At 44.7% G+C, this 23,671-nt stretch overlaps 1 protein-coding gene across 46 annotated transcripts in view; it reads right to left on the bottom strand.

Moving 5' to 3' along the window:
* Positions 1 to 23,671, bottom strand: part of TNS1 (tensin 1) — a 330,451-nt gene that overhangs the window by 119,385 nt on the left and 187,395 nt on the right. For 40 of the 46 annotated variants that reach the window (XM_083727739.1, XM_083727772.1, XM_083727782.1 and 37 more), the window contains 2 exons: positions 17,955 to 17,993; positions 9,168 to 9,209 (listed from right to left, as the gene is read on the bottom strand). In XM_083727739.1, coding sequence (XP_083583865.1) covers positions 9,168 to 9,209; positions 17,955 to 17,993 — 81 coding nt within the window. Of the gene's footprint in view, positions 1 to 3,074; positions 3,329 to 9,167; positions 9,210 to 17,954; positions 17,994 to 23,671 lie in introns of those variants that run through there. The other 6 variants (XM_083727754.1, XM_083727757.1, XM_083727775.1 and 3 more) reach the window with 2 other exon arrangements.

The following is a 23,671-nucleotide window of genomic DNA, read 5'->3' as shown; positions in this document are numbered from 1 at the left end:
AACAGCCCCATTATAACCATATTGGAGCAGCCTAGCAGTAAGGTTTACAGAGCTGAAAACATCACACTAAGAAAAAGGTCTTCCCCAAGCCATTAGAACTGAACTCTGGCTCGCCTTGGATGGAACAGAACACCAGGAGGAAATGTGTGAGTTGTATGAGCAGGAAGCTTCTATTTGTGCACCATTCCCATGGCCTCAAAAATTCCATATGTGCTTGATTTGTTTGGTGACTTTGTGACCTCATCTGAAACACTAAGTGGGGGTTCTAATTAAAGAAAGATCTGACTGAGAGGAAAATATACATTCACACCTTGTTTGCTTTGCTATCTTCAGTTAAAAGCATTTGTTAAAAGTTTTAGTGACTAAAACTCTCGTCCCAAGGTGGCTCCACACTCCCATGCCCAAACTTACATGGTGAGTTTGCAGAGCTCAGATCTAATCACCTACTTCTAAAACAGCTGCTGAATTATAGGGTCCCAGTAATGAAAATGCCAAGTGAGGGAACAAGGACAAAGCAGCATGCTGAACCTAAAGACGGTCATTATGGGTTTGTCTTTGACTACATGTGTTATACCAGAGAGGTGGGGAAGTTCTGGCCTGTGGGCCATATTTGGCACAGCAAAGGTCCCAATTTGGCCTGCAAGGCCGTTTTCCTTGGCTGTTAGGTGTGCCCACCTGCATCACACCTAATGTCATATCTAATGTCTGGTATGGGGCACGTACAGATTCATCTGCATCAGCTCTTCACTGAAGTTCCCCATTCAGAACATGACTGCGTGGCTGATCCCCACAGAAAACAGGGTTGAAGCTCCCGCCCCTTCAACTGATGGGCGGTGAGTTCAAGCCTCCTCAATTCACTTCGCAGCTGAGTTCCCTATGGAGAACTTGATCACACAGCTAATCCCCACAGAAAGCAGTTTTGCCCCCCTATTCTTGGTGATTGGGAAGCGCTAAGTACAGAGCTTGCAAAGCACTTTGCACAGTGATTCCCAAACACTCAACAGCTAGCTCAGGCATAGGCAAACTCAGCCCTCCAGATGTTTTGGGACTACAATTCCCATCATCCCTGACCACTGGTCCTGTTAGCTAGGGATGATGGGAGTTGTAGTCTCAAAACATATGGAGGGCCGAGTTTGCCTATTCCTGAGCTAGCTGTTGTTTGGAAAGTGCTTTGAAAGCCCTTATGCTCAATTTTCCCAAGTGCCAAGCAAAGGGTTGGCCAAGCTTTGTGTGCTGTGGTACCCATGTGGCCAACAACAAGCTGGTTGTCAGGTGCTTTGGAAGTGCTGTGCATGGGATTTGACAGGTAGGCATGGCAAAAACAAACAAACCTGCCCATGCTGTCAATGGTGTCCCACCCATCTGTCAAAGTGAATCTGTGGAGCATAGAGGCAGATAAGGATCTGGCCCACAAAGCAAAAATGGTGACCCACCACTAGTGCAGCTGACACACTCCTTAAACAATTCAGATCTATAACATCCAGTGAGAAATTTAAATGAAGACAATTTTAGAAGGCAGTCAGAAGTCACCCATCCTCTCTCCCACATGCACTCCTACAAAATTATCCTTCACACATATGCAGATGCAGAGGGGGGACCATTTCCCCTCATACACATTCACACAGAGAAACATAAACGTGCTCTGTCACACAGAGAGACACACAAAACTACCACACACAATAAAATACACATACACATTAGCAAACTCCCTCAAATGCACATACACGTTTAAACCACCTGTCCCATGCAGGAAAATTTTACACACACACACACACACCACATACACAACCTAACCAGACTAGGAATTGAATCTTACTTCAACACTGGTAAAAGGACAGTGTCCTTTACCACAGTTGAAGTGGCAGGCTAGTGTAAGGGGTGCACATTAGCCCACATAGCACAGACAGTTCTGCCTGCCAACAGCTTACCATCACTTTCCCTTTCCCCTCCTCAGTATCTGCCTGCCTGAGGTAGGGCAGTTCTGTTTATATCTCAGGAGGGAAGGGATGTACTTTTGCTTTGAGTGGGGGGGGGGGTCCCCTGCTTTGGCACATCTAAAAAGCACATCTAGGTTACTGTGCAGCCTCCTCTCAGCCAAGCAGATTCATGCAGGCAGGGTGGCATGCAGGTATCATCACACATTAATGGCTTGGCTTCAAGTGGCTGCACATGCCATTTGTAGGCACTGAAATGTCTCCAGGAAGTGCTAGTCGGTGTACCTCTTAAAGCTGATAAGCTGCCATTGTCTGTACCTGCCTTAATGGCAGAAACACACACACACACAAACACACACACGTAACTTGTCCTCGCCTCAGCTCCCATTTATTACAACTGGTTAACTCTGAAACCTTATTCCTTTATATGCACACAGTGGATTTTCAACAAGAGAGAAGTCCAAGCAACATACCTGAATGCTGGATATAACAGCCAAAAGAATATTTTTAAGGTATTACTTGGCAGTGTGGGGGAAGTGCTGCCTCACACAGGCATTAAATCAAACGTTTTAAGCTGAATAACCTGGCCATTCTCCATCAGATCCCTATGAAATTCAGTTACAGACTACACCACAAAACAAGTAGATTCTCAGTGTCAAATAAATTTCATACAGATTAGAAAAACCATTCTGATTATATGAGGTATAGGATATTCAGACTTAAAAGCGATAATAAAACCTTGAAACACCATATCCCCCCCCCCCTTTTGGTGTCATCCGTAGACATGAGAACAAATTACTCCTGGCTCGTTGAGCCAGCTGGCTGTGATGAAGGGAGAAAACAAGCTGCACACAGAGCCAGATCTGGATTTCCTTCCATCAAAGCAGCACTCCATGAGGCTGCTCAAAGGAGATGTGCACTAGAACCATGTGCATGCAGTAACTGTAGTTGTTGTTGTTGTTCATAAAAGATCTGATCCAAAGATTCCATCCTGCCCAGAGAGAACAGAGCTGAAGGCAAATCCCTATTTGGAGATGTTTAACTAATTCCCACCCTTTTCCTATGTGCAAATCCAATTACAAGGCTTGGCATCTCCACCACAGCACGCACACACCCCTCCAACCCTAAACAAAGGCTTACCTTCGGGAGAGTAGCAGTTCTGCTAATCCATTTCCAGGGCATGGTGCCCACTCGTTCTTAAATCTCTCTCCAGAGCAATCCCTCTCTCCTCCTCAGAGACTCAATCCAAGGAAGTCCACAATAATAAAGGGACGGTGTTTGATTAAAGAGCGGCACAAGCCTGGCACGCAGTGGGCACCATGTTTGGCATGGTCAGTCTCTGACGCTGCCGCTGGGTCCCTGTGGCTCACGATGCAACACACTAACCACAAACAGCTCTCCTGTTGTTGTTACTGCTGGTGGAAATGGAGCCCCACCCCTTCCTGAAACGCTCTCCCCAACACACACACACACCACGAGGAAGAGTCAGGCAGATATCAGCTGATAGGAATAACAGCTTCCAGGCAAATTAAATGCTCAGAAAGCACCCTATCCAGTATTCAGGACCAGGCGGAATGGTGAAAGTGACAAATGATCCTTTTTAAAGGCTGGCCCCCCACTTAATTCTAGAGTGTTGCCCTCAATATCACCACCTTCTTTACTGTTCGACACACACCTTGCTTCCGTTTCTATGCCATCCTGTTGCAGCAAAAGCAACCAAGAGCCACAAGGCTTAGTAACCAAGGTCACTGCTGCAGAATATGAGCCTGACAGCTGGATTCATAGAAATAGAGAGTTAAAAAATGGAAATGGGTTTTTTTCCCTCATCTGGATTAATGATGTAGAAATATTCAAAACATGCAGGTTCTTAACAGGTCATCATGTATGAGTGTTCCTCGGAACCCCAAGAACATTTGTCAGGGGTGCTTCAACAAGGATCAATCCTGGCAGGCAGGATTTCCTTAAAAGTAGTTTGCACATTGCTGCTACCAATCATCCCTAATGCATGCTGCTGCTGGAGAGTGCTAGGTGGGTTTTGGAGAGCATTTTGAGTCTACACAAGGCTGCAGTGAGGCCTAAAGAGTCCTGGCCAGTGGCCTCTGAGGTGTATAGGAGGAATTCATTGTCACCCTCTACTTATCATTCCATCAGCGCAAACATTTCTGCTTCCCAGGCAGAACAACCTGCCCTCTCCTCTCTTCATGTGATGTTCTTGGGAGGTCTTCTGACCCTTTAGAGAGAGGGGGCACAGGGAGATTGTGTAGAGAGGAGAGGGGGGATGCCCTGTTGCACTAGCAGGAGCTTCTGTTAGCATTCTGGGTTAGTTGGATCCCAGGCCATATGCCCTACAACTTGCTCCCTGAATCTTTTACAGCCCACAGGCATTCTTGGGCTGATATGCAATGCCTCTTGCCCCACAAGCGAGCATGGAAAGACTCTCCTGAAACTAGAAAGTTTGAAAATTGCTTGTTGTGTGCCACCCTTCCCCCTGTTTCCACTAATGCAGTCATACCAGGAAAGCTGGGAAAGAAAATGGGGAAAAGGCATATTATGGTTCCAATAGTAATTGACTTCTGATGCTTCCAGTTCCTGCACCTGTAATTCTTCCATCAGTAATGGGGAACCTGTGACCCTCCAGATGTTGCTGAACTACAGCTTCCACCATCCCTGGGCCATGGGCTGTGCTGGTTGGGGCTGTTGGAAGTCCAGCTATATCCGGAGGGCCGCAGATTCTCCACCTCTACTCTAAAGGAACGCACATATCTAGATCATGGCTACTTCTCAAACATCCAGTTTCATACAATTGTTATGTTGCTTTCATTCATGCAGCAGCACTTTTTTTTAACCATAAGTAACTATAGAAGAATTACAAGAATGTATAAACTCAACCTTAGGCAAATTTAACTAACAGCAGGCACTGGGGGAGAGGAGAGAGAGAGCAAGAGAGAAATCGTCCCCACCATTCTGCCTCCATCAGATGGTAGGGTTGATGCAAGCAGGAACTTGGTCTTTTCTGTTGTGATTTTTTGGGGAAATCTAGTTTTAGGAACCATAAAACTGTTTCTATTCTGCACAGGAACTGCGAGGTGCTGTTATTTTACCTGGATACCCCCAGCATTATGTTGCTCTTGGTTTGTTATTTATTTGATTGTTGTGCTGAATTGGTTCTGGGGTTGTTGTTTTTAAAAAAAGTTCATGTATTGACGAAGCTTTCTAGCTGAACTTGAGGCCACTTAAGCAGTATATTTAACTCATTCCATAGTGAAGTTAATTCCTTTCCACTTATAAAAGTTGCCTGTACCCTGTTTGGGGTGATCTCCCCACCCCTCCAACCAGCTCCATGTGTCCATGCCATTCAGGGCAATATTGAATCTCTCAGGAAATACTTTTCAAGATTGGGTGAGGGGGGGTTGCAGAAGGGAGAAGGAAAATCGAAGTTTCCCTGCATCAACCCTATGATGTGGCGCTTCCTATGACCCAAGCCACTTTTATTGCACAATGTAGGTGATTATTGGTATTAGCCGCGAAACTCCTTCAGGAGGAACTTTTGTCCAGCACCACTGATTTTCTCAGTGAAGAATACCCCAAAAGCTTTCTGGGTATATAGTCTGAAACTCACTGTATAACATTGTGGAAGAAGAAGAAGAAGAAGAAGAAGAAGAAGAAGAAGAAGAAGAAGAAGAAGAAGAAGAAGAAGAAGAAGAAGAAGTTGTTGTTGTTGTTTTTTGGTTGGTAAAAAAATAAATAAAGGTAAAGCTAAAGGTAATTGACCCCTGACTGTTAAGTCCAGTTGCGAACGACTCTGGGGTTGCGGCGCTCATCTTGCTTTACTGGCCAAGGGAGCCGGCGTTTGTCCACAGACAGCTTCCGGGTCATGTAACCAGAATGCCTAAGCTGCTTCTGGTGAACCAGAGCAGTGCACGGAAATGCCATTTACCGGAGTGGTACCTATTTATCTGCTTGCACTCTGACATGCTTTTGAACTGGCAGGAGCAGGGAGCGAGCAACGGGAGCTCACCCCATGGCAGGGATTCAAACCGGCGACCTTCTGATTGGCAAGCTCTAGGCTCTGTGGTTTAGACCACAGCGCCACCCACGTCCCTAAAATAAATAAATACATCCCCCATATACATCCACTGATGGCCCACCAAAAGGAACAAAATTAAGTACTGCATGTAAAATTACGACAGTTTGAGAATCCTCAAAGACATCATAGTCTCTTCCAAGAGACCACTGATAAGCAAAGAGTGTCATGGTAACGAATAGGTGCTCAGCTACAGGGAGGGGCCTCCATCAGTGTTTAAAGGCTATGCATGTAATGGAAAAAAGGGACAGTGCCAGAAGAATCTTGTTTTCCTAAGTACACAGAAGCCTTGTTCAGTTCAAATCCACATGATTTGATTTCAGCTTTCCTAATTATTAAGAATTTTGACTGGATGGCCAAGGAGGGAGCAACCCATCTCATGATGCCAGGTGACCTCCACTTTCCCCAGGCAATGTGGAATGAAGGTCCTGAGGTGCCAAGGCAACCACAAGGGATTGGCTGGATCTATCTGGAGGGGCATCCAATGCCACCCCCTCATAAGGAAGGACAAAGCTAATGCAAGATTGACTTGAACACACATTCCATCTAGCCTAGTATTCCCGGCATCTTTTGCTAGATGCTTTAGGTGGGTGTCTGAGCCAAAAAGGGAGGGGAAGAAAATCCTCTTTGGAAAACAAACAGGGAAGACCCAGGAAGAGTCTCTTCATACCTCTGTGTTTGTACAAAAGCCATTCAGCTTGGGGCAAGAGGTTTTGCATACATCCTAAAATAATAACAGTTTTGTTTCCAGAAATTCCTTGAATCTCATTAAACTTCCATCCTATCAGAGCAGATGTCATATTTCTAAAGATTATCCATTTCTCTTTTCATGTTTCAAAACATCTGAAGTAGAGGATCACAGATTGCAATGTCTAAATCTGGTGATTAGGAGAAGGGTTTCTTGCAATTTAACTAATCACAGAAGTAGTCTGTGCAACCTTTTGTGACTCCCTACTTCAGACACTGCAGCTCATAAACAAGTAGACCACCCATGAGGACAGTTATTTACAGGGGTTTAGCAAACTGGCTAACTTCAAAAAATACCAGTTTCCCCTCACTTTTTGATACTGGGTCCTTTAGGGTTGATCTGTTTCAACTGTACTGTATGTAGACAGAAGACTACTGGCACATTGGAATTCCAAACAGAACAAATGGAAAAGGACACAAGCACACACAAAGCACAGGGAAAAGGGACACACACAAAAAAGCAAATTATTCTGATAGCAATGCAATAAAATTACCCTAATGAGTTTCAAACTGAGTTTCTCTTCGTCAGAGCAACAAATTTAATGGACACCACAGTGGTAATAGCTGACAAGTCTGCCTTTGTGACTTCTAGTCTGTTGGCAAGTGCCTTGCATTATGGCTTACCACTGAGTACATTAAATTTGTTCCCTGATCAACAGCTCTTGTGGTTCCAATGCATTAGGATAATATTACTGCATTGTCAATAGAAAAAAAAATATTTTGTGGATTTCTACTATACTTTTTTGTGAACTGGTGTACCCCTTCCTCTGTTTCATACCCTAATGGAGCACACAGGCAGAAGCTCCATGGGATCAGACATCTCACAACTGCACAACTGCACAACTGCACAACTGCACAACTGCACAACTGCACAACTGCACAACTGCACACAGAACAAGTCCCCGCCTTCTTAAAAACTACAAACAGAACTCATTTATCCTCAATGCTTCAGAACATGACTTTTATTTTGGGGATTTGCAAGGAAGTTTTTATTTGGCATTCCTCAACTGCCTTTTAAAAAACAGCGCTGTGTGAGATAAAAAGAAAAGCTGTTTTCTGACATTTCTCAAAGTTGTTTATTTCCCCCAGAAGTTTTATTTTGTCTTTCTTTATTTGTTATTATTATTATTGTACAGGATATGTTGCCATCATCTTTTCAGTATCTCTCTTTCAGCAGATGTTTCTGCACCCTTTAGATGTCGGCTCGCGACTGTTCTCAATCCCTGAACATACCTGCTAGCCAGCAATCAATGGTTTTCCAGGTGTGAGGTGGGGCTTACTATGGAGGCGCAAGCAGCTGACAAGAGAAACTCAAGCTCCTCCCAGCTTACGCATAACACCAAGTCAAGCCATGGCTTAAGAATGCATAAGTGTGGGGGGTCCTGGAGAGGTGAGTGCAACTGCTTTGCTTCTCCTCTGGTCCTCCTTCTGCAGCTGCACTGGTGTTAGCTAAGCCATGGTTTGGCTTAACATGTCGACTGAACTCAGACTTGCGATTTGTCTTGCTCTGGACAAATCACAAGTCATAGCCAAGGCCTGTTCTTGGTTTACAGCTCATACTTTGTCTGGAGTGAGGCAAACCATTAATCCAGGTTAAGATGGCATCCTGAGACAAACCACGGCTTAGCTCACAGCAATGCAGCAGGAGGAGGACTGCAGGAAGAGCAAAACAACAATGACTGCCTCTTCAGAAGCCCAAATGCTCACACGTTCACTCCAAGTCCTAGTTTGGCTTAGCATCATATGCAAACAGAGTCAGCATGCCTCTTGACGAATCACGATCCATCACAGCATCATCCATCAATCACTGCAGTTTAGGAAGCTGTGCACCTTATGCTGCATTTGAGCATACTGAATTGGTCTCATTATTCATTTGCAACATATAAATATCAAAACTCAACATGCTGAGTTCAAAACATGCCTGCCCTTTGGAAATGTAGCTTATATTGGTTTTAAACAAGGCCATGTTACTTTAATGTAGAATTAAGCACAGGGGATGCTAGAGCGGTTTTTGAACATGACTCACTATGCCACAGTTCATTTTCTGAATCCATTTCGTAAATTGTGCCACATGTAACTGTTTAGTAATTGTTCTTATGAACGTGATACTTGACTATAAGACTGCTTGAATTATGTTTACAAACCTGAGCAAGCCTCTCAGATGAAGTTGCTAAATAGCTAAGAGACATAGTAGGCTACAAGGAAGCCCGAATAGGAAAGGTTGTGGGAACCTGAGATTTGCAGGGAGATCAAGGACAGGAGGATTAAGAAGCTGCAGAGAAGTAAATGGGAAGACACATGACAGGGAGCAGAACCACTGCACACAAGGCAATGGGATTCCCAAGGGACATTCCCCCTCCTAAATGTTCTTGGCTGCAGCAGAGGAAAATCATATCACTTACCGGGGTTTCTAAGTGCTTCGCAGGACTTTCCTCAGTGGATGGCTGTATAGGGGAGAGAGATAGAGAAAGCATGAAGGCTTAGCATAAGTTCAAAGTTCCCCCACTTATTTATAGTACTAAGCTGCACATTCCCAGGCAATGTTCAAAAATTCTACTTCCTTCTCAAAACTGAGGGAAAAGATTCAAGAGGTCCCTGGAAGGTGGGCCAGACTTCTCAGTTTGAGACAAAGTTGAATTTTAATGGGAAGAGAGGAAGTTAATGTTTAGTGCGCAACAATTCACTTGGAAAACCATTTTTAAATTGTTATTAACCAGAGAGATCTACATCGCTATGCTAATCGTAAATAAGCATTTTGTCACCGTTCTGATTCTGCGTTTTCTTGTAGCCCAGGGCCTGGCTCAAGACATTTTGCTGCCTGAGGCAAAAGGCAAGGTGGCAAACACACACCACAATTCCACCTACAGAAAATAACTGGACTAACAGTTGAATCTTACATTCAACACTGGCAAAGGGACGGTGCACCTAGGGGCCGCTGGCTCACTTAGGGGGCACTAGGGAAATCTGCATGACATGCACATCTCTGCCCACCAATACCTTACTCCCGGTATCTGCTGCCTGAGGTGGTTGCCTCACTCTGCCTAACAGTGGAGCTGGCCCTTTATAGACTATTCTCAGTCAGCTCCCTTTCCTCCTTCAATGCACCACAGTACTCTTTCTTCTCTCTCAACACAACCATGTCTCACTTCTGTGTTAAACCTTGCTCCTATACAGCTGCAAATAAAACGTTTTAAGTGCAATATACAATGTGACACTAGACAGCGATAGTGAGCCTTATGGAAAATTCAATGTATTGTTAAAAACGCTTTTGGAAAAAAGCATATCCCAAATGTTTTTTATATGTGTGTAGACCTCTGCCCGCTTATTTCATGTTTCCCCCCTCCCTACCCTCCAACATCTCGCACCCTATCTATTTCTATAGCCTCAACCTCACATTTTTCTGCACCTTCATATGTATCACCTAGAAGGGTCATAGCCCTTTTAAAAGTCACAGGGAAAATCCACATTTTTATTTGCAAATATTCATGTTTCATATTGCAAATGAAGGCATTGCAATAGGCATTGCGGAAGAGGGTTGCCAAAAGAAAAATCTGGGAGTAATAGCTGATGCCAGTTCGCTGAATCACAGTGTTTGGCCAAACAGTCTTGAGTTTTTCCCCTACAACCTGCCAATTTTTCTAGGTTACTTACAAGTAGTAAGCTCTGTTCTTGAGGGCTGAGTGATTACCATGAGGGCTTTTTCAATTATGGAGCTCATTCTGCATAATTCCACCTCTAGGCAAATCATCTGGGTGGGTTCCCTTCAGACTCTTAGAAGAGGATTTAGGACCATCTAGTTTTAAGATCATTTAGAGATGGCTAAGTGAACCATTTTATTTTAATTTTATTCCTTGAAATTTTATTTGATTCTCTTTGTAATTTGACATCTTTTTTACTATAAAAGTTGGCAATAACAGCTGGCTTTTTAATGCACTTTTTAGTTTTGTTTTAATGTTAATAATCTAAATGGATTTGATTGTGAACCATCTTGAGGACCTTATTGTGCCAAAGTCAGCATACAAATTGAATAAATGGGCAAATTAATAAATTTATCCTTCTGCTCTTTCCAAAAAAAAAAAAAAAGCCTCTGTAGGAAAAACACATTTGCCTTGGTTCCTTGCACAGAATGATGTTAAATGTTCCAGACATAATTCAATTAGCAACCTGAGCTTTGATCACGCAGAAAGGCAAGGGAGTCCAGTTCATCTCCTGAATCAGCTGTAAAAGCTGGTGCTTCCCCCTCTCCCCTCACCCCATCTCCTTCTGAATTTATGTAAACAGAAGCAGCAAAGCTCACTGCCACTGGAGGTAGATGTGTCTCTGCAAGCCAGCTGTCATGAAACACCATCCATGCCTAAGGCGGTTTGGATGCATACAAGAGACCCCTGTTTTCTGTGGTTTATGTGTTGTTCTTCCAGAGTACTAGTTAAGATGCTTTGCTGTAAATATTAAAAATAAGACCTCTAGCATATTAGTCATGGCAGCAGTTCAAGGCAGCACTCGGTATCTCAAAGTATCATACGCCATGTACTAATTACACATATTTTTAAAGATATCGCTCATAGCTTTTTGATTGAAAAGTTGTTTTGAAGGAGTTCAGGGTTTCCTCCTTAGCTGAACATGTATCTTCTTTGGCAAAATCTCCTGATCTGTGTGCATTGTTCACATTTCTGAAGAGTATTTTAGCTTACATCTGCAAGAATGAATCAGACTGGCCATATGATTCATGACTGTCCTCTGTATAATTGAAGTCTTTCTCTTACAAGGAGCAGACCTAATTCAGAGAAGAGGAACATCCCATGCCTACATGCTGCACAATTTGACCCAACATTGCCATCTCCCATCTCTGTATAACCAAGGCACTTCTGTACAAATGAGAAACAGACAAGACGCACAGCCGCATGGCAGGCTGGAAGGGAAGGGAACATCCATCTCAGAAGAGGAAGATCATTTGCTAAAGGCAACGGGGATTCTGAGCAACGTGGATTCTGCATGGCTGTTGTTTTAAGGCAAGACATTTCCTTCACCTAGCTTGGGAAGTCTTCGCTGGCAAGAAGGAGTTATAAATCTTCCCCACTGGCAACTCCTCGTGCCTACCAGCCAAGGAACTCGGAGCATGCCACATTCTAAATCTAGACAATGGTGCCATTGTGGAGAGTCCTTGGGTTCCTGGCAAATGTACAGGTCTCTTAGGCAGCCCTTCAGGAGAAGGCTGGCTCCTAGCACACCGCACAGCTTCCTTGACAAACCCACAATAACGGTCCCAAGGAGACCAGAGCATGTGCCTTCCACAGATAAACTTCCCTGGCCAGCCTAGGAAGCTCTCTCGGGGACCTATGTATGCTGTGTTTACCATCCAAATATGCCAGTGTGTGCACAGAGATTAATCTGTGTACGGAGATAATAAGCAGCAGGCCACTTGTGAAAAGAAACTTGCAAAGCAGCTGGCAGCAAAGGAGCACAGAAGCAGATAGTCAAAATGCTCTGTTTTGACGGGGGGGGGCCTAGATTTGAGGAGAAGCATGTCTATGGCTTGGCAGGGCTCTGTGAGGTACCTGCATGAGGCCACCTCTAACTGCTGCCTTGGCTTGCTGCCAGTGCAGACGGGGTGCAACGCTGAATAGCCCAAGAAGATAGGGCTCTGTATGCCAGCAAGCCAGTTACCCAAGCAAGTTGCTTTTGGCAAAGGATCACAGGGCATTTGAAGGACTCCAGACCTTGGTATGCCAGCCAAAGAACAGAGGCGTGCGTATCAAGAGTTACCAAATTGGAACAATAACGGGAATCGGGAGCAGAGTTTGGTCTAACCCTGCCATTTGTAATTCCAGCAAGGGATCATGAGACAGCTGTGTTGTGCTTTATCCCTAGCATCTGATAATCAAAGATATACTGCCTCTGAACACAGATGCTCTGTTCAACTGCTGGAGCTAAGACAAGAGCCGTTTATCATTAGGCACAGCTTGTGACTTTCCAGAGGAATGTGGGCAGCTACTGCTGGAGACAGGAATCCACAAGTTTTGCCCACCCGTGGCAGTCAATGAAATGTTGTGCTCCTCTCCAAAGGGGCAGGGTCTCCGAAGGGGCAGGTGTAGGAATAAGCCCCCACTCTCTCTTTTTCCAGCTCCAAGCTGGAGAGGGTGATGGAGGCTTATCCCAGTTACAGGGAACTTACAAGAGGTGTTCTATACATGTCCATGGCCAAAAATGATGAGCCCAGTCCTCTTGCCTAGTCAGAGCTGGGGCTGAGGGCTTGTCCCTGTTGTGCTCAGCTTCAAAGGTCCTCTGAGCGCCTAAGAAGCCCACTCTCCATCCCAGCTAAGAGACTGGTGGGGGACTGGGAGCTTGTCCCTGTCACATTGAGCTTTATGCTTGACAGAGGTGGGGGAAGGAGGAATACTCACCATGGGAACCATGACAAGAGAATTTGTGGAATTTGATGGGATTATACCGCTGGTGAAGATGGCTGTTTTTATAGTACACCCCTCTTGGGCCTACATACATACAGGAGCCCCTGTTTCAGCAATTCTGTATACTAACACACCGTTAGAATTATGGATGTTAAGAACATAAAAAGAGGCCTGCTGGATCAGGCCAATGGCCCATCGAGTCCAGCACCCTGTTCATAGCTGTCAACATTTCCTTTTTTTAAAGGGAAATTCCCTTATTCCGAATAGGATTCCTCGCATGAAAATGGAAAAGTTGACAGCTATGATCCTGTTCTCACAGTGGCCAACCAGATGCTTATGGGAAATCCACAAGTAAGAACTGAGCACAAGCTCCTGCCCTGTGGTTTCCAGCAACTGGTAACTGATAACATTGCTGAAATCCACCCATCCTTGGCTCAAAATACAAACCCTGCAGACATACAATGCTTGCCTTAAATACAAAATGAGTATTACAGACTGGGCTCTTTTCATGTGAGCTAAAGCAGAACTCCTCCCTTGCTTGCTCCCATTCCCACTTTGCTGCTGCAGCTGCTCCGGTGACAGACAACAAGAAAGCATCTCAGGTGAAAGGGATTCTGGGAAATATAGTTGGTGCTGTTGGGAAAAGTACATTTCCTAGGATCCCCGGTGCTCAGGAAGCTGTAATAGTAATGTTCATTGTGTGGGAGCACCAGGTTGTGTGTGTGACTCACATGACATTGGCAAAGAAGCGGCAGATGTTCCACAAGAAAAGGAGGCCAAGTGGGGCAGCGGTTATGGGGCATTTGGAAACTGGGGCAGGGGGAAGACAATAGGTTTTTCTTCAAGTTCTACACTGCTCCTTGTTACTGCCACCCCCAATCTTGTCACAGCTTTTGTAGAGAACAAGAAACATCTATGAAAAGGAGGGCAGGGCCTCCTTCCCATGATACTTGTTTATGTCAGCACAGATGGAACATGCTGACTGTTTTTGCACAGAGAGCTTCTTTCGGAATTCCTTGCTCCTCTTTCATGGCAACTTAGGGCTTTGCAAAGCTTTGATCCAGAGTGCCCTGCTGCCTGTCTCCTTAACAGCTTCTGACTTACCATTAAGAGATTTCCAGGGGAAAGGAAGAGACAAAAATAAAGATTTGGGCAATGACGACAAAGCCCAAGAACCATCTGCTGGAGCGATTTGTGTTGTGCTGGGAAGGCAATGCCAAGCGCTCTGAGACACAGAGACTGCATACCGTCAGCCATGTCTGGCAGCAGGAGGACCATTCCAAGAATGGGAAAGGGCACAGGAGAAGCGACAACTCTGTGCGCCTATTGGAGATGTGGACAAATCTTTCAGCTTGCATTTGGTGAGATACTGTGAGTTTGCAATGGAACCAGATGACTGACGTCACCCAAAGGATAAAATACTTACATGGCACAAGACGGCAGCCATGCAAGTTAAGAGGTATAGCTAAGGGCAATTATGAAGCCTCTACACTGGGGCTCTGAAAAGGTTGCATAAGTGTATCTGCATCTAACCTACATTTTCCCAGGTCCTCAGTCTATGTACAGACTGTGCATTCTGCATGACTTTCTTCAGTTAAAGAATATGGGCTCCTGATGCAAGAAATAGTACCTTAATTCCGACAAGCACTCCTACTTTAGCGCTAAACTGAAGTTGTCACACCAATCATCCCTCAATTCCTCATTATTTTCCTTACTTCAAAGAAGCCTGATTTTTTGTTTTTGTAAGCAGGTTTGTTGCACAAGAACGCCAAATCCACTTTAATTGTCTATGCCGAATCTGGAAGCACTGCCGGATTTATTCTTCCTGAGCCAAGTGCATACCACCCCTGCAGCTACCAAATTCGTAGCCTGCCACCACTGTGATTTCCAGTTTCCCCATTTGGCGAAACAGTCCCTGCCACTAAAGGCTGTGCTTCTGTTTTAAATGTGAGCACCAAAAAAAGAATTGCATTCCTGGAATGGAAAATGTTAGCCTCTGCAATCCCAAGTAAGAAGAGTAGGAAGATTCTTTTTTGCCTTCAGATTTCTTTTAAAAATATGGAAGAGAGGTCCTGTTTGCAAGTAGACTTATTGCACAGCTGCTAAGGGGCAGCCCCCAAGCAAGCCTCCTCCTCCCTCCCACCACCCACCTCCCTGGGTGAGCCAAGGACACGGTTTCCAAAGCTAAACTCTGATTTATTCAGATTTGGCAGAGCCATGCTGGGGCCCACAATGTGATTGGAGCAGCATGTGGGTGGTTTCAATATGCAAGAGTTGCAAACCAATTTGGAGCTTTCACTAAGCCAACCCCACCCTTCCAGACATGGGAGGGATGGATTCTGCCAGAAGAATCTGCCCTTGCAGGCTGGACACTTTTCCACATGAAAAACAACACAAACTCCCCCAAAATGAAAGGAGAATCATGTTGAAGTGATGATAAATCAGGCCAATGCTGGAATGTATCATATAAATGATGTTGAGGGCAGCTTTTCAATACAGCAATTCTTTTGTTTGCTTCTGGAGCTCTGATGCACACACAAGGCCAGGGACATTGTTAGCTGGTGCCCTGGGGAATCTGAGACTTGGGGCTTTTACACCATGCCCTGGGTCTTTTGACCCTTTCCCTTGTGGTCTGTTTAACAAACAAACAAAATGCTTACAGGGTAACTGGATGCACTGCTGAGTTCAGTTTTGATGAGACCCTCAGCATCAGCAATCTTTATTGGTTCAGATGCATCTATATCAAGTAGCATGTGCAAATTAGTGTGCCATGGGCCTGTGCCTTGAGTCCTATCCATACCCAATAATGTCTCTCTGTAAGGTTTATTCCCATGACATGGCAATGGACCATTAAGGAGGAATGCTGCCAGGCTGCTCCACTGTTTCAAAAGGCAGCAAAATATTTCTATAGGTGGGGTGGGAACCACCTGGTCAGTGGTATTAAGCCACCTCCTGAAAAGCATTGGAATTCAGCAAGACCACCCCTCTGAAAGACACCAACAAGCTATTTATGTGGGGACAAATGGTCCTACCAAAGTGTGTGTGTGTATGGGTGCAGAGTTGAGCATTTGGTACAGTCTACCATGTGGGTGGTGCTGTGGTCTAAACCTAGGGCTTGCCAATCAGAAGGTCGGCAGTTTGAATCCCCACGACGGGGTGAGCTCCCGTTGCTCGGTCCCTGCTCCTGCCAACCTAGCAGTTCGAAAGCACATCAAAGTGCAAGTAGATAAATAGGTACCACTCCGATGGGAAGGTAAACGGTGTTTCCATGCGCTGCTCTGGTTCACCAGAAGTGGCTTAGTTGTGCTGGCCACATGACCTGGAAGCTGTACGCCAGCTCCCTCAGCCAGTAAAGCGAGATGAGCGCCGCAACCCCAGAGTCGGCCACGACTGGACCTAATGGTCAGGGGTCCCTTTACCTTTACCTTACCACTATGTTGTCTATCCAAGAAGTTAATAGTGAAAGCTTGCAATTCTGAAATGTAGGGAGACCTGTGATAGGGCCTTCTCAGTAGTGATACCACTATTTGGGATGCCTTTCCTAGAGATGATCACCTGACCCCGATGTCTTTTTATCACCCATTGAAGACGTTTCAGATTTTCTGTTTTAGATTTATGTTTTAACCTGAACAACAAGCAACCGTTTTGGATGTAACTATCTCGCCTTCCTATACCATGAGTCAGGAAAGAGATTAGGGCCCACACACTCCCCCGTTCACCTTTATCCCCTTTAACACGCTGGGTTTGGCACTGCAATCCTGGCCAGCTTAAACCACTGTTCCCAATCATGTACAAAACAGGGAACTTTGACTTACCAGAATTGTAAACCATGGCTTGATCCTGATTTAAGTTCCTGGTGGTTAGTAAACCAACATTAAATGGCAGTTCCCCATTTTGGTTCCATCAGGGTGTTCCCTTTTAAACAGAGCAGGACTGAAGTGCAGAATCTAGTGCCCTAAGACAGGAGTGGAGAGAGGGGAGCACATGCTGCTCTAAGCCTCCTTCTGGGCATCCTCAACCATTGTTTAGAAATCTGAGAGCACCCACTATCTCTGTTTTAAATTTTGAGGGGTTTTTTTTCTTTTTTGTCCCTCTTCTGTTTTATGTTTTATTGCAGTTTTTTTATTGTACTTTAAAAATTTTGTTAGCTGCTCTGAGAGTCCCTGGAGAGTGAGATACATATGCTGAGCACACACACCCCGGACACCCCCCTGCAAAATCCCATTTACAAATAAAGGCTTTCATAGTGTACAGAAATGGATCAAAAGATTTTCTTGTTAGCCTATCTAAAAGAGATTCTGCATTTGGGTGTTTAAAGGATAAGGAGACAGTATTTACCCTGATGGTCGCAACAAAGAATGTACAGTAAACAGAGACTAGAGGATGTTTCATGATTACAAGGATGATTTGACAGTCTTTATGGCACTAATATGGGAACAATGCAATATGCTTGCTTGCGCTGTCTATTCCCACCCCTTTATCTGTTTGTCATACATTTTTAAAACATCCAGAAAATCAATTTAAAACAAATAACATAAAATATATTAACCATGTGCATGTGTGACAGAGGGGGAGTGGTAGAGCTGTCCCTCTTATGTATTTTGAACTTCACCTCACTTCACCTTACTTGGGGCACATTTTACAGAGCTGAAGCACATCACCTCATTGTAAATTTGCAGACCCTCCAATTGCCCATCCCAAATAAATGCCTTTGGTGCCTGAGGCAGCAGCAGAGAGGGCAGAAAGCAACAGCCAAAGGAGGAGGAGAAACAGGTCACTTACCAGCTCATGATTGCCAGCAGGCATGCAAGGCGTGGCAGCCTAAAGGGCAGAACACAAAAGAGAGCAGTGTTAGAATCCTTGCACTTGCAATGTAAAGAGAAAAGAGAAGAGAAAGGAAAAGACAGCATTATGAGCATTATCTGTACAATGTAACCACCTCTGTCCCACCATCAAAGAGTAGTCCCACCAATACTCAGCGGCTCCAACTGCGCTGGGAAACTGCTCCCTTCCTACTAACTAACCAAGGATTTAGCCAGATCTCTGAGTAGCTGCTTGGGACAAGGTCCAAAATATACAGAAACGTCAAGACCCTACCATAAGAATCCATATAAATCTGCATCCAGGACAACTGCCCAGGAGTGAAAATTCTTACTGAAGATGCAGCCTAGGAAGGATGCACACGCTCTGGACTATTCCAAGCTGCCACTGAGAGAAGATGAGAAGGATGACCAAGACCTGCCAGGTGGATGGTTTTTGCATTATGAAGCAAAATGTGACTGGTAGGGCACAGGATTACATGAAGGAGGGGTACTGTACTTCTGAATCTCCTTTTAAACTTGCTTTTGGTTTGCTTTGGGGGGGGGGAGATGCTTGCCAAAGGATGAACCAATTGCAGCTGAAGAATGAATGTACTCCTGCACAAGTCAACAAAGAAACCCTGGTTAAAAAGGGTCCAGAATCAGAGAGACAGGGACAAATGTCATCTGAAGATAATTTCCCTTAAGTTTGCTAAGACCTGCACAGTCAGTGTCTCTGAACAGCAGAATGCTCTCTTTCTTGAGTTCTTCCTCCTAGCTAAGTGCAAACTCTTTTTCTACCCCCCCTCCAAAAAAAAAAAAAACCAACCCTGTGAGAACAAATAAACTTTAGGCACCAGGTGAAATATTTAATACTTTTTGGTGCTGGCTCCACCATATCTGTAATCCCATCCCCTGGGATCAGGCTGCCACTCCTCCATCAAGCCTCCGCTTGGGTTGCTTTTTAAATGGACCACAGAGAATCATTTGTTCTCTCTAGCCATTTCTTGAATGATTTTATGCTGTTTGAAGCTAAATTTCACAATATATTGCCATGCATTTTGTAGTGCTGCTTTTTTAATTACTGTGCTGTCAGTTTATGAAGACTTGGAGGTGAAAAGAAGGGTGTGTGTCTAAAATGAATTAATTAAATAATATTCAGCCTGCCTATTTTCCACATTTGCACATTGCTGCCACCTACAAATGACCACATCTTGAGTCAGCATTGAGACTGCAGCTGCACAAGTTCACAACTGAAGTCTTTTATGGCAAGGATGGGTGGGGGGGCAAAATCTGTGGACCTTCAGTTGCTGCTGGACTCCCAGCTCCCATCAGCCCTATCCAGCATGGTCAATAGCCAGGGACCATGGCAGCAGCTGTAGTCTAGTAACATTTGGAGGTCCACAGATTCCTGATCTCTGCTTTATAGGATCGATTCAGCCTGCTTCTGCAAAAGGCAACTTCAATGGAGAGAAATCCAGGTTGAAATCCCAAATTTGGAATTAAAATACACAACTGATTTCCTCACTAGGTTTCTGTACATATACACTGTGGGGCATTAGTTAAGAACTGTTTTACATCATGGATCAATGTAGTAATACAAATGTTGCCGGATGAACATTTAAGAAGAGGCTACTGCAGATGTGCCATCTCTCTTCCATGTGGAGTTCAGTCCACAGAACTGTTCTGGAAAAAAGGGAGGAGGAACCAAGCACACCCTTCGTTCTGAAGAGGCAGTCTCTCTTACAACCATGGGCAAGCATTAAAATAACAGAGAACAGGAAATCAAGAATGGGTAGATAATGGAACAGTCACACTGGATCCCACCAGTCCTGCAAATGTGGGTAGCAGCTTTTCTTACTGACCACAAACACCAAGTAGCCTAAATTGTGGAGCATAAGGGTGGTCTGCTTTTAAAGAAAATGTATTTGTTATCCAGATGTTCCATGTAACACCTCAAAGCTAGTGAATGAGCCTGACAACTTTCAAGTTACTTCGGGAATAATGAGATTTTAAATACTTTACTTTTAAATGGGGGTTTCTTTATTTGCCTTCTCAGTTTTGAAGCAATTGATCATGCCCCTACCCTATTCCTGGATAACCATTAACTTTGAGTTTGATGGGGGGGGGACCCAACATGGGACTCCAGAATCTTCATTATTACCATAATTACCATTAAAATTACCATTATCATAGCCTCATTATTGTTCTTATTCTCATTAGCAGTGTTTTAGTGTACAAAATGCTTCACACCTCTTACCACATTTCTCCCTCACAACAATCCTGCACTGTGGACTAATAACAGTGACTTTCCCATGGCCATAAACTAGGTGAGCAGAAGATTCACATTCAAACCAGACCCTTTGATTCACTGTGCCATGCAGGGCCTCTTTTTTCTGAGGGGGAGGGAGAAACAACTGCTTGTAAAAGCCATCATAAAAATCAAGAAAGTTGGCCACAGCCAGAAGAACTTCATATCCACTTAATTAAACCCCCATGTTACGGAATATTTGTAGAAGAACAAAAGGGGATGGGGGAAGAGTTTTTCCACAGATGCCAAGTAAACACCCAGTCCAGCCAAGCTACAGTTCCAATCATTTCCAGAGGCGATTGCATTTGGCCTTTCGGCCTTTGTGAGTTGTTCTTTGTGCCAACTCTTTCTTGTATTCTTTTCTTGTAGGGGAGAGAGGAATAGCTCAGTCAGTAAGCCAGGTTCATGGGTTCAAGCTGCATGTTGGGCAAAAGATTCCTACATTGCAGAGGCCTGGGCTAGATGGCCTTCGTGGTCCCTCCCAACTCCACAATTTTATGATTCTATGAACCCTTGCAAACAGAGGGGACTAGTGACAATATTGACTTCCAAACAGCAGAGGGCATCAACAGATTGGAACTGCGAGAGCCCACAGGAGCCTGTCACATTCGTCAATATTTTCCAGGCTGTGCCCTCCATCCTCACAGAAACAAGCAGGTTCATTTTCTGGATAAGAGGCAATTAGAATCAAACACTCTTGACATACACAGTACAGTCCGGCAAGCAAATATTATTTGAGCATTTCAGCAGGCAGCACACTAACTTGGCTGATTTGGCAGTAAGCTGCTAGACTGGATTTGAGTTGGATCCAGTCTGTTTCTGAGTATTAAAATTATTCTCCCCACATTGCCCCCACTATACATGGTTGTTCTCTCTGCCAGAGTAACTGTCCCATGTCCTAAGCTTTCCAAGACACACTGTAAGGTCTTCTCAGCAGGAAGTCTCTTCCAGAATTTCCAGCGAATTGCACTGTTGACCCAACCTATAATTTGCAGGAAAAAACTAGTGGCTAAGAACTATTTTTGGCTGAGCAATGTGAGCCCCTGGCAACCAATGTGATGATGTTTCACTCTTTGTCCTGTAATGCAATCACTTTTTAAAGTAACCAACAAAAGGATTCCTAAATGGTGGGGGGTGCTCTCTAGGACCTTCCTGAGCGGAATCCTCGGTGCAATTTTCTTGAAAGCAGAGCAAAGCTGGAAAATCAAAGCTGTGTTTCTTGAAATTGGGTCCATAGGAATGCAGTAGCCAGGAAGGATGCCAAGGAACACAAGCAGTTAACCATTTCAGCTGCACCTTGTTATCTACTGCTTGGCTGCATTGAAAGCACAACCCAGAGCAGAGAGGTTACTGTCACAGAAAACGAAGTCTGCATGATCGCCCTGTTATAGACAGGGAAGATGCATGCAAGACGGCAGATGCAGAAGTGTAAATATCTGATTAGGTAATAAGAAATAAGTGACTTTACTTAAATCTCTGCTTTCAGTTCATAGCCATCTCTCCATTGACAGCACAACTTTACACCAACACAAAACTTGGCATAAAGAGTTTCTCTCCTATCAATTTCAATTGCGGGGGGGGGGGGGGAGGTGTATCCTGAAAAAATAGCTATTTCCAAGTCAATGACTGCTGTGCACACATTCCCATGACAGACCACAGGATATGTTGTGATTCAGGGGTCACCCACATGGCACTCATAGATGCACATGTACTTAAAGATGCTTTCTTTGGTGCCTGTAGGGTCCCCTCTCTGAAATTCAGCTTGAAAGAAGCATTCTGCGGTAAACAAAGGTTGTTGGTCTGTGCTTGGTTGTGGGGAATGTGGTGCCCACTACAGTTTTTGCAGTTTTTGCAGTTTGAAGTGTGCCCAGGGGCCCAAAAAACATCAGAGACATCTAAGGTAGCTCAACTCAGGTCAATCCACAACTACAGCACACCACCACTAGGATATAAGCCACACCCAGGGAGACCATTGCAGAGTCCTATTGTGCATCCTGCTTCATGGATATTGTTGTCCACCTGTTCATTACTTTCCCTGTTCATCTCTCTTTGCTCTCAAGCAGGCACAAGATCAATCCTACATCCTGTCCTGTGCTAACCAAGAGAGAGGACCACCCCATGACCAGAAGCTGCAACCAGGATGCTACTGCCTGGTGCCTTCATTACTTGTTCAAGGCAGGAGCTTGTATGTCTCTCCAGTCATGGAGAAACGTCCCGAACCAGCAATCTGCATTGAGGGATCACAAAAACTGCCCAGTGTATTCTGCACAACTATGCAAGGGACCATTTGTGGGTGGATCATGTCCTCAGTGGTGAACCACCACTGCATTATTGACACAGCAAAAGCATGTCTGGGCAGCTAACGTGAATAAGTGGATGATGCCTCTGGAATACCATACGGTTCCCTTTGGCCACAAGAGAAATCTGAGGTCTGGAAGCAGCCAGTGAAACAAAGCACGAAGCAGAACAGCAAAACTATAATAGAGATTTCCTACTTCGCTGGATAAGCAGAGCTTCCTGGCCTCAGTGCAGCCGCGTTAGAGATGCTGTTCGTAGCCAGTTAGACAATAATTAGCCAACAGCACTGAAAACACATTACAAAGAATGTTCCCCTCTCGTTCTGATGCTTCAAAACTATTTGCTGCACCCCACCCCCCACCCCGCAAAAAAATGCCTCAGTCAATTCACCAAGTGACCAAACAAAGCTCATAAGAAAATGTTTGCTCTCTCCTTTTGCATGTCGCGCCCTGCCCGTCAGACGCACATTCCTGCATTATCATCCTACCAACAGCGGAGAAGAGGGTTTTTTGCACTCCTAATTATTTGATCTGTCTTCCCACCCAAGGGCTCCCTTCAGCATTACTGTTCCCCAGCCAGCACTGAACACATTCCAGGGACTGTGTTTGTGTTCTCTCCTCTGTTTTGTTATGGGCTGAGTGGTTGTGGCTTTATATATATATATTCTAATGGAGAAATGCTACCATAAAAGGACCTTCTCCTAGCCTTCAGGGCTGGCCCTGATCCACAAAGCGCAAGGAATGTTCTGCTTCGGCCCACTTGTGAGTTACAAGCAGGGAGAGATTTTGGCTCAAGGAAGATATTATGTTTACACAGCATCTCCAGGCAATTGCACAGAGAGGGCCAATATTTCAGAAGCACCCTCTTGAGCTCCTGTAGCACACCTGCAGCAACCTCATTCATCAGTCCAAAGGGTTGCCTTCTTCAACCACACAATGATTTGTTCCATCAAACTGTGGTCTAGCCATGCGGGGGTGCAAGTCTGATCAGCAACAGGTTCAGGACAGACAAAACAAAATACTTCTTCACACGATGCATAATTAATGTTTGGAATTCAGTAGCTCAAGATGTACCTTAAATGGTTAAAAAAA

This window comes from Podarcis gaigeae, assembly GCF_964106915.1.
Source record: "Podarcis gaigeae genome assembly, chromosome: 1".
Taxonomy (NCBI): Eukaryota; Metazoa; Chordata; class Lepidosauria; order Squamata; family Lacertidae; genus Podarcis; species Podarcis gaigeae.
The sequence above is the reverse complement of the archived record's forward strand: the minus strand, read 5'-3'. Positions and strand labels throughout refer to the sequence as shown.